Genomic DNA, 12,552 nt, shown 5'->3' on the forward strand with positions numbered 1-12,552 from the left:
AATAAAATTGTATACACTGTTCGAAGGTAAATACGCTATATAATTTTAAGCAGTTGTTGCTATTTTAAAAAATCGTGTTTTCACCTAAAAGTTCAAAAATCGATATAAAACTTAAAACATGAAACTTAAACATGGACTTTCTTTTTAAACTTTTGAATGCCTTTGCAACTATTTAAATACGTAATTCTCATCTTGGAAATTGAGTCCAATTTTTGTCGTCATTTCCGCTAGTTTGATCCTTGTATTCAATAAAACGTTTTTTTCTCATTTTGCAATTTGGTAAGATTCGTATCAAAATTTATATATTATTTAGAAACTAAGGTTTCAACTCCCTCAAGCGAGGTTGGCTTTATATAAATTAGGCTATTTATTTTAGGTATTTTTGACATATAGCTCATCAACGGTTGTGGTACTTATACATCTTCTGATTTCAAATGTTAAGCTTTGAGCGTTCCCGATGAAGGTAAATCCAGAAAAGCGTTTCGGACACAAGAAATTATTAAACGTGTTGTTTTCAATTGTTACCATCTGCATTTGTTGGAAAAATGAACGTATTTCTTTGAATACTTTATCAGTTTTTTTCTATTCACTGTGTGTTCTGATCAATTGGAGTTCAAACTTGTGTACCTTTTATTGACTAGTATACTTTATAAACGAAGGACAAAGAAAATAAATTACATGGTATAATAGTAGGGAAATAATTTGTTTGGTAGAATTAACCTCTTTCTTTTCATAAATTATATATAGTACATGCCTGTGATATTTCAAGCAAAATACAAAAATAAACGTGGAATCATGTTTACTAATAGCACACAAAAGATAGGTACATACAATATCTAGTTTATTTCAAAAATGCGTTAACACTAAAACAATGGTACTAAAATTCGAAAACATGGTCAAACATCACAAAAGGTACTTTACAAATTTGTAAATGTATCAATATGAAGTTTGAATAATATTTCAAACAGAACAGCGATTGAAGTGTTAAAATATTTTATATGGAGATCATATGACCCTATAATTGTCCTTAATGATCAATTCAAATGTATACCACGACACACTAGATCTTTAAAATTTAAAACTTTGATCTTTTGAATATAACACAGGTGTCGAAGTGGAAGTTGATAGTTTCAACCCTGCAGTTTAGCCTGATTAATAACAGTTAGTTCCCCGGCTCGAGTGTCTAGATCAATATTTGGAAATTTATCATTGTCATTTAATTTATCTTTTGTATTTTCAGAAATTGTTAGCCGATTGCATATTTCCGGGAGGGGGGGGGGGGGGGGATAACCAATAGTGCACAAGGAAGGACATAAAACTAAAGTACCATATTGATAGAAATTCCGTAAAAACAAGAATCACAGTCTTCAGCATTATAATCAGAAGTAAATGGAGTATTTAGTATTGTACATTGCTTTACAAACACAATTAACGAACCGTTCAAATACTGTTACGTACAGAGTGCATATGTCGATTGTGAAAAGGTAGAAAAAAGTATCGGTGGTCATTTATTTATAGTAAGTGACTTCATAAAAAATGCTGCTACTTATATCAGGTTTTTGCATTTTTTAGCAATCATTAGTACACATAAACAAAATCAAATGACAACCAATGTCGTTATTGTTATGTTATTACAGAATAAGATTCTAATTTAAATGAACGGAACAATATACATAACAGCAATCATGATGTGTATACAATAATCTTCATAGTAAAATATAGTAAAATCATATTAAATGTTAAGATTATCCATTACAATTAAAGTTACAAACAACACTTTCAATCTACATTGTTTGTAATTTGAAAAGACAGATCTGACTTAAACACTCAACAAAGTGATTAGTCATTTGTATATATAACTATTATCAAAACAATTACTTTGATTTATCGTATTAGAGGCCAAAATGATATGTATCATAGGAAAACCTTTAGCTGTACGATTTTAGTAAAATTTATACAAACCTATAGCTATTTTCATGTACTTAACAATCGTAAATTAACTTTATATGGTGACAATCAAAAAGAGCTGTAATAATGACAACATATACATGGCATCTAGGTCCCTGTTTTTCCTTATGAGTCTTACAAAGTATAAAGGATCCTAATTAAAATTAAAAACCAATTCTTCAGAGAACAATTGAAGGTCTTTCCACCTCGATAAGAATGAAATTGAAAAAACGATGTTAGAAAATGTCACTCCTTGTTGATGTAATTTGGTTCTTCAAATTGATAAAAAAAATAAGATTAATAGGTATATGCAGAAGACTTAATTGTTTTATTATGAACAGAAAATAATTTTTAGCAAAGGTCAAAATCTTGAACGTCAAATTGACCTTTGACCTTGACCTCAATTTCAAGGTCATAGGTCAGTGATCTCACATCAAAAGACCCCAGGTCAATCAATTGTATGGTTGTGGAGAAATACTGATTTCAAATACATCAGGGGAGAAAACTCCTATAAGGGTTAACCTAAACACTTCAACTGAACTATGTTGAAGTTGCGCCTTTTTGTAAACAGTTATTTGGCAAACAAATCATATCATTAACTGTAACAGTTTCCTTTGATTAACGATAACAAGCAAAATTCAAAATTTATTACATGACCTTGACCTTCGACCTTGATCTTAATTTCAAGGTAATAGGTCAGTGAACTCAAAACGGAAGACCGGATGTCAATCACTTGTATGGTTGTGGAGAAATACTGATTTGAAATACATAAGTGGAGAAAACTCCTATAAGGGTTAACCAAAACACTTAGATTGAAATAAGTTGAAGTTGCGCCTTATTGTAAACAGTTATTTGGCAAACACATCATATCATTTACTATCACAGTTTCTGTGGAATAACGATAACAAGCAAAATTCAAAATTAAGAACATGACCTTGACGTTTGACCTTGACCTCAATTTCCTTCAAATGGACCAAGGACTTCATATCAAAAGACTGTAGGCCTCTACGACTTATAACGTATGAATTTATCCAACAAATCGCCTATCTTAAATCTTCAAAGGGAAATAACTCCCATAAGATGTCTTCCGATCACTCAAGTCAAAATTAACCAAATAATCCTCAAGAGTAGACAAACATTTTGGTGAAAACAGTTTGCCAAAATCTTTTACGGTTTTAGAGATATAGCGATAACAAGAAAAAGGGGATGCGGGGAGATAACTCCTATAAGAATAAGTATTTGGTCATACAGGGTGAGTTTTGAAACCCCAATTACTGTACAACATCATTGGCCAAAAAATCCATTCGATATTTTGTAAGACAAAAAAGCATTTCAGACGGCAGAAGAAAAAAAAATAATCAGAAGAAAAACAAAAGGTCTTTCCAAGAAAAGTGGAAAGACCTAATTATAAATATTTATATTTTGTATTTCAGATACTACAAAATGAATGTTTGTATATAGTTTGTTTGTTTTTTAAATGCATGTGTGTTATTTATATGTTGTTGTTAAATGGAAATTATAAACGCTTTACTGCGATGATAATAAGTACATATAAATACTATATAAAAAGGTGCCAATAAATACAGAAGGACATGACAGAATACGTTAACTCCATTAAATATTCGCATAGAGAGAATCATCAGAGTCTCTCTCAAGTAATAGTCTGACACACTTGTAACAGTACTCGTACTGGTCCTGAAATAGACAATGGAAAGTAATGGTATACTAAAGTCACTAGTGTACAAATGATTTTATATCAAATCTTCAAAAGAAATTTACTTAAAAAAAGAAAAACATATAAAAGCACTTTGTCATAAATAGCCCAAAAGTTTATACGGAACACATTATTAAGCTTTTCAAAAATTGAATTGTCAAAAACGTATAACCGAAAACTATACTAGCTTAAAATGTATATAATCAAGTTGTATCTGTTGCATATAATGAAAATGATCAAATATTATAAATCATATTTAATCCATTTGACTCAATAATTTATTTTGATAGAGGATTGGTATACTACAATGTATGATAATCCTTCTAATGACTATTAAATCATTACAAACAAAAATGTGTCCATAGTACTAGGATGTTTTAATCGTACTATCATTTTCTATGTTTAATTGACCGTGAAATTGGAGTTCGAACACTCATTTGGATCCGACCAGAAAATAGTATGTCCATAAATGTGGCAAAAAAGAACAATTGATGTATAATTGTTCATAAATTGAATATTAACAAAGAAAAAAATGTTGTCTAACTGTTTAACTGTTCCAGTTATCCCTGCATCTTGCATAAGCGTATGTCAGTCATTGCTAACTGAATACCCTTAAAGTACTGTCACGTAACTTAACACTTACAAAGTCCTCAAGGAATTCTGGTCGCCTTAATTGAATCTCTCTAACTACTTGGAAAATATCAATTTCCTGATCTATCTGCATTTTTTCCAAAACCAATCGCAATGCAACAAATAGTCCACTCTTACTACAACCATCACTGAAATATTGACAAAACATTGCGTAACAGAGTTTACTAGATCATTATAACAAATACTAATTATAATCCTTTTTATTTCATTGTAAAGTTTCAATATTTAAGGTCAAATTGAGGGCATTTCAGTATTACATATAACTATATACTCCCTTGCTAATTCTAAATTAAAAAAAAATATATAAAATTTATAAATGTAGCCAAATTTGTTCACCGACGTTCAAATTAATGTTAATAAAATACAAACAATGGGATCGTCGCATTCGCTGATTTTACAAAAAGTAAAATAACAAAAAATCCCGATTTTGTTTTTTGTCCATGGATTTATGAGTTTGAACAGCGGTATACTACTGTTGCCTTTATTTAAGAAGGACTTACCTACAAACTACAGTGATAGGGCCGTTGTGTGATTCCCAGCAGCTTTGTACACGTTGCAGAAGATCTAGCATATTTGCTGGTAATGGGGGTGCATTACTGATCGTCCAATCGTCAGCAGTAAAAACATTGATTGAAATTTGTTCTTGATTTTTCTGTAAACGTAAATCATACTAAAAAGTTAATTTTATTCTTTAAACACATCATGTTTCTGATTTTTAGTAGAGTACTCAAACGACAATATTAAACAACGGCTAATAATACAATTATCTTCAGTTCTTAATACAGTATGTCAGCTATCTCCGTAGGAGAAAAGTCTAACAAAAATACCGCAGTACAAGGCAACAATTTTATAAAATAAAACCAGACACAATCGAACGCCATTTATCAACAGAACAACTAAAAGACATCTGTCAAATTCCTGTCTACAAAAAACTAGAGGCTCTAAAGAGCCTGTGTCGCTCACCTTGGTCTATGTGAATATTAAACAAAGGACGCAGATGGATTCATGCCAAAATTGTGTTTTGGTGATGGTGATGTGTTTGTAAATCTTACTTTACTGAACATTCTTGCTGCTTACAATTATCTCTATCTATAATGAACTTGGCCCAGTGGTTTCAGAGGAGAAGATTTTTGTAAAAGATAACTAAGATTTACGAAAAATGGTTCAAAATTGACTATAAAGGGCAATAACTCCTAAAGGGGTCAACTGACCATTTCAGTCATGCTGACCTATTTGTAAATCTTACTTTGCTGAACATTATTGCTGTTTACAGTTTATCTCTATCTATAATAATATTCAAGATAATAACCAAAAACAGCAAAATTTCCTTAAAATTACCAATTCAGGGGCAGCAACACAACAACGGGTTGTCCGATTCATTGCAGGGCAGATTGATTTTGACCTGATAAACAATTTTACCCCATGTCAGATTTGCTCTAAATGCTTTGGTTTCAGAGATATGAGCCAAAATCTACATTTTACCCCTATGTTCTATTTTTAGCCGTGGCGGCCATCTTGGTTGGTTGGCCGGGTCACGCCACACATTTTTTAAACTAGATACCCCAATGATGATTTTGGTCAAGTTTGGTTAAATTTGGCCCAGTAGTTTCAGAGAAGAAGATTTTGGTAAAAGTTAACGACGACGGACGACGACGACGGACGCCGGACGCCAAGTGATGGGAAAAGCTCACTTGGCCCTTCGGGCCAGGTGAGCTAAAAATATACAAATTAATCTAACAAATACATACGTGTAGTAAACCAATGTTCGGTGTATATAATGATGATTTTACAGTTATATTAAAAACAAAAGATTGTACTAACCGTGTGATTCAAAGATAGCTGAATCTCTCCTTGTGAATTTTCCTTTTCTAAAATAATACGGAAATCATCAAACTGTAGCATTTCTTTCTTTTCTAACCATAATGGAGCTTCCTTGATAAAAGAAACAAATTCCCTTAAAACACGAATTACAAAAGGTTTAACCCAAACTTTATGTTTGCATTCAAAATTCTGTAATTAAACGTATTTCGGCGGAGATTTGTTACGCTTTGCGGTAATTTTATCAATTATATCGCAAACTATACTTTTGTACTTCTGTTGCTGTATTCGTAAGATGTATAATAAATCCCAATGCAATATACTCTACTTACCTTTCCGGAGCACTATATATCATCCCCATTTTTGGAAGGGGTTGATCGTTTTGCTCAAACATAAGTTTTCTATGTTTTGTTTGACATACTATTGTTTGTCGGTATATTTTCGACTAATGAGTTTTTAAGTTCCTTTGATATCTGTTAACTCCTTTGCACTTCTAAATATACTCACAATATATTTTTATATTTGCAAACACAACCGCTTGCAAAAATAATTCTGTTTGCTATTAAAATGTGTTCATATCTGTGTACCATAAATTAAAATAGGTTTGTTCAAAGATGAACATTACATACCACCTTTTTTTATTAATGAATATCCACCTATCCTAAGTCAGGAATCTGATGTACAGTAATTGTCGTTTGCTTATGTAATTTATACGTGTTTCTCGTTTTTCGTTTTTTTTATATAGATTAGACCGTTGGTTTCCCCGTTTGAATGATTTTACACTAGTTATTTTGGGGCCCTTTAAAGCTTGTTGTTAGGTGTGAGATAAGGTTCCGTGTTGAAGGCCGTACATTGACCTATTATGGTTTACTTTTATAATTTGTTATTTGGACGGAGAGTTGTCGCATTGGCACTCACACCACATCTTCCTATATCTATCTATATGCATCAACTTGAAAACTATTTTAAAGCAATGTCAGATTCTGATGCGGCAAAGTTATATTCATGAATTCGACATCGATTAGGCATCTTAATAGTATCATACTGTAAAACCATAGACAAGCAAGCTTATCTTCACATTTCTATTTACAATGATTTACTAGTTACCTGATGTACTCGGAAATTATATAATGGAACAGTTCTCACCTTATTTCCGGGATCCAACAAAACAATAATTCTGGAACTGTGATCGTACATCATTGTCCAAAAATCAATTACAGTTTCCGCAAGTGGGGTCTGTGTTACAAACATTTTACTATCAACTGCATAGCCCTGAGTTAAGCAAAAATAAAAAAGGAACAGTCTGTTTTACATGTATCTATCATACTATCTTTTACGTTATGTATATTAACACTGATTGTGAACAAACGACTGTACTATTACCCAGCAGATGCATTAATCTGCGTGATAACCATTTTAAAATTGTTTTAATTATATGATGGATTTAATGCCATTTTCTTCCATTAAAAATTAAGGAAATACTATAAAATGACGAAATATGAACATTTTAGAATAAAACATAGGTGTTTCGCGAGTTACATATGATCTATGCCGAGCGATGCGAAATAGATGCATACTACCTTTTCCGCTTCAAATAAGTAAGAGAGATATATGAAACCTCCATGTACTGTATGTATGGCTTACATTTGACGACTGTAAATGAAGATGCTTTAAAGAACATAAAGTGAACTTCAACTCACTGGAATTATAACTGCATTAATGTAGTCACTTCTGTTTTTACCGTAAGACATTAGGTAAGGTCTATATTGATCATCTGCAAGAAATAATTTTAAAACAGCACAATACAAACAATTGTTTGCAATTGTTGAATCGCAATTTAATTTTCCCATTCACTCAGAGATATTTAACAATTGGAACATTCGCTAGAGTGTTTATTCCCCAAGGATATCATCAGTCCAGTAGTCAGCACGTCTGTATAGATAAAATTATCATTGATATGGTCATAATTATAAATGAACTGTTAACAAAACGTTTCCTTTTTTTAAATAATAAGACGCTTCAACCTCATGTATCGGTAAACTTAGCTGTGTTTGGCAAACTTTTTTTGAATATTTGGTCCACCATGTTCTTCAACTTCAGACTTTTTTTAGTCGTTTTAACCTTTATTATTCGAGCGGCACTGACGAGTCTTTTGGAGACGAAACGCGCGTCTAAAGCAAATACAAATTGTTTTTCATGATGAGTTTATTCACAGATATTTTCAAGATCTATTTAGCTTTCATGTCAATTTAGATAATTGTACGCAGGTGTTGTCATTTTTTTCGTCTTTGTTGATAGCATTATTTTCGGCTGCTGTAATTCGGTACATTCAGCAGCTGTTTTCAATCAATGAAAACTGCCTTAGAATATTTGGTTTTGTATCAAACTATTGGGACGTATTTCTTACGGTTTCTGTTCTTTTATGCTTTTATTACTACTCTTACTTTACTCATTCCGTCGTGATGAAAGTAATAACATGTATTAATCACATTCTTTTAAGTTATTTGTATTTTGACACGCTATTTGTTACAACAAAGTTTAGGAATACAACATACCACATGTAAATATTAATTTGTTCTATTAAGAGAAAGTTAACATCATATTGTATATGTTTTTGATAACGAAATTATTATACTGTTGATGTGATTTTTACGATGTTATATATTACTTTATGTTTGCGATCATCTACACTTTAAGAAACGATAATTCATGGATATATGTAATTTAAACTGAACATTACTTACGTGCGAGAACGCTCATTGTCGAGTTCTTTGATTTATTTTCTTTACAATTTGCACCAGTAAACTGATTAGAAGAATATGCTGGACGCAATGTTCGCAATCTCTAAAGTGTAAAAATTTAAAATGTAAAAATAAGAAGCTGTTTGTATTAATATAAAATTAAAACTGAAAAAGGACGAAATAAAGATCTTTGGAAACTACAAATCTTTAATGGAGCATCAATTAATTTTACACACTTATAAAGGAAACTTACAGTTTTTTCAAACAATACTAATGTACAAAATTGTGATATATCCAAAAATTGTGGATGACAAGTGCCTAACTATTTGTTTTTCAGTAATTTTATAATATTGGAAAATACTGTATGACGTTGCCAGATGCAACAGAAGCAGCAAGAATTTAAACAAAGATTGTTTATAGGGTCCCTCACAGGTGTATTACTGAGTTTTTAAAATTGTAAGTTACAAGGGGACAAGCAGAAAAGAATCCTTCCGAAAAGGCAATGGTCTTCATTTTTTTCTATTTTCTTCATCTGTTTTAGGACGGTGACACTGATACATTAGTTATAACCAACTCTTACTTTATTCTTTTGACCCAAAATCTTCTGCCATATCAAGTTTAGTCAAAATCAACTGATGTGTTATCATTGTCATTCGAGTAACACCCTTTTTTAGCGGACATGTAGAAGAACATGAAAATGTAATGCATTTAGACATGTATATATATATATATATATATATATAAATATCGTTAACAATTTAAGTTAAAACGATATTTTGTGAATTCAGTTATTTTAGCAATTAAAATAATGAAGTTTAACGTCCTTCTCAATGAAATATTATGATGTTTTTGTTTTGTCTAATGATGCAAATGAACAAAACGTGCTGAGGAAAATCGTACATTTTAAGCGCAAGTTTATTATACATATATTCTTATATAAAAATCTGGAATTTTAAAAATATTTTATGAAGATTTACTGCTGTGTAGAACACATTAGGAAAAAAAGTACCTGAAACTCTTCACTGTACATTGTTTGATTTTTTGGTAATGTTTTGTTTTGTTGCTTCTCTATATATCCACAGAAATCATCTTTGTGGATGGACGTATCAGGAACAGTGAATAATTCAAGAAGTGCTTCAAACACGATCTCATATTGTTCCTACAAATACAAAATGATGCTGTGAAGTGTGAAAAAAACAAAGGAAGATGATACTATTTGTCTATTTATACGTCTACACATTTTTACCAAACAAAACAACATATTTTGCAAACTGTAAAATCAACATTGTAAATCATACAAAATATCTGACTTGTTAACTTTGATAGTCACAATATATCCACTCTATATGTATAATATTAATTACCGACTTCTGGTAAATAGAGCTTGAACTATATGTAATTCAAAATTCTACAGCAATGAATATACACGTATAAACAATTAGTATGGTGAACCATTTGTATAAGAAGGTTAAACTACAACATCGTCAGCTTTTTAAAAGTCACCTATAGTTCGATCTGTCTTCTAAAGAGGGCGATGTAAACGAACAATATTTTACCCCAAAATAACCAGTAACTAAATATCCGTGATTATATCTTGTAACAATTTAAGGTGTCGTAGGATCGTTTGGTCGTATCCTTTATCCATCAAAGTCAGTGAAATTAATTATTTTATTTCCATTTACATATTTATATACTGTATGTCTGATTGGTTAACAAAACATACAAAACTTATTTATACGTAAATATCATATTGAGCAATTTTAAATTTAACTATCAAGTACCAGTTATCTATAGGTAGATAAGTTTATACAGTATACAATACTTGTATTGTTAAAATGTTACATACATGTGTTTGAATCATATTCATTCTGTCTTTCCTCATCATCTGAACATACTCCATAATATCAACGTGACCTACTTTTTTGCCATACTCATAAAGGGCATCGATAGCAATGAATGTACCTGTTCTCCCTATACCAGCACTGAAACATATATATCAGATATACATACTTATAGCAGTAATATATTATACATATGTTGAGTTTTGACATCCTTAGGATTTTCAAATTGAATCTGACGTTTTCAATATATGCATTGTTTTAAACAGGCATGTTGCAAAATTTAATATAATCAGAACTTCAACTTTATGAGAGAAAACAATTTTTAATGAAATTCATTTATACTTGACTTCTACAGTTCCATAATACTCATGAATTTAAAACGTGTCACGACAATAGTGTGTGAACTACTGCTACAAATAACATTTAATCCAATTATTACCACTCCCCTTTTTTCGACTGTAAAGTCAATAAACGTGTAGTCCATCCTATTCATTCCTGTCTTATAATTATATAATTTCAACTTACGTATTAAGTTGCTTACATTTCATTATTGTGATTCTAAACATGGTGCAAATATAACGCTTTAAAAAAAATATTTGTTAAGGTAAAAACAGAACATTGATACCTATTGAGTTGGTTGTAAACATGAAACTAAAGTTAATGACTCTTGAACACAAATATTGTATGATCTTGCAATTGGAATTGTCAGAATTCGAAGTATTTAACCTTTTTTGCTTTGATGAACTATCAGTTGACAAACACAATTTTCTGTATATATAGCTGAAACAATTTTATTATCAGCATCAAAAGACGCGTCAATTTAATCTAGCTTACTCGTCCCATCAAAATAAATCTTCTACCATATTATTTTTATTATTGTCATTTTTCTAATAATCCTTATTCATCCGTTGTGATTTTTTATTCTTGAATAAGCTTGAATTTAAATTCAAGACCGATCAGTAACTAGTTAATTGCATTAGCAATGCGTTAGTTTTTCCATTAATAATATAATTATTTGTTTGCCTCTCAGCATGCCAATACAGGGTTTACAACTGTAGTTTTGTATAAAGACAAATGCATAATTATCTAAACGCATGCAATACAATATAATCGCTCATGTTTCCAAATCCGATTTATAAATGACTAATTATATAAAAGAAATGTCTTGTCGTTGGGTTCATGTATAGAAAGATCTCCATACTGTTTCTATAAAAAATTACCACATAATATAAGTCTTGTGAAGAAAATTACATAATGTCAGTTAACTAACACACCTGCAGTGCACCAGTATTGGTCCACTATTATCACATTTTTCACTTCTGACTTTTCGGTAAAATTTTACCAATTTTATGCTATCTGGTACACCATGATCCGGCCACTGTGTAAAATGGAATTGGTGAACTTTCAGTTCCTGTTTATTCTATCAATACAGAAAATAACATCATCTCAAGAACTTTTGTGTAATAATTTATTGGGTACCTAAAATAATTCATACTTAAAAAATGCATAATTTATTATTTATTTTCTTTTTACAACAAAACTTTCAACAACAAAATATATTTCAAATCAAGCAGCAATCGATGTATCGATTTTCTGTCAAAAAGAATGATTTGTATATTTCATTTGCAATTGTGCATTAGTTAACCCATAATATAAGATACCAAATTGTAAGTTCTCTAAAATGTTACTAAAACAGTGTATGTTGCTCGAAATATATGCTTATAAAGAGTAAATTTGAAGTGTTTAAATGTCGCATTTCTATATTTTAAATTCTAACTGAACAGCATTAATGTTAAAAATAGTTTTGTCTACAACAACAAATAAAACAAAAAAGTATATG

General features: G+C 30.6%; 1 protein-coding gene across 1 annotated transcript in view; it reads right to left on the bottom strand.

The window, feature by feature from the left end:
* Window positions 1-828: 828 nt before the first annotated feature.
* LOC139489596 (receptor-type tyrosine-protein phosphatase mu-like) overlaps window positions 829-12,552 on the bottom strand; it is a 107,852-nt gene continuing 96,128 nt past the window's right edge. The window contains exons 21-30 of the mRNA XM_071276190.1: window positions 11,987-12,132; window positions 10,718-10,853; window positions 9,881-10,030; window positions 8,875-8,974; window positions 7,831-7,904; window positions 7,277-7,402; window positions 6,134-6,244; window positions 4,813-4,964; window positions 4,305-4,440; window positions 829-3,642 (exon numbers count right to left, since the gene is read on the bottom strand). Coding sequence (XP_071132291.1) covers window positions 3,562-3,642; window positions 4,305-4,440; window positions 4,813-4,964; window positions 6,134-6,244; window positions 7,277-7,402; window positions 7,831-7,904; window positions 8,875-8,974; window positions 9,881-10,030; window positions 10,718-10,853; window positions 11,987-12,132 — 1,212 coding nt within the window. The 3' untranslated portion in view covers window positions 829-3,561. The remainder of the gene's footprint in view (window positions 3,643-4,304; window positions 4,441-4,812; window positions 4,965-6,133; window positions 6,245-7,276; window positions 7,403-7,830; window positions 7,905-8,874; window positions 8,975-9,880; window positions 10,031-10,717; window positions 10,854-11,986; window positions 12,133-12,552) is intronic.

Source organism: Mytilus edulis, chromosome 1 (genome assembly GCF_963676685.1).
Source record: "Mytilus edulis chromosome 1, xbMytEdul2.2, whole genome shotgun sequence".
NCBI lineage: Eukaryota > Metazoa > Mollusca > Bivalvia > Mytilida > Mytilidae > Mytilus > Mytilus edulis.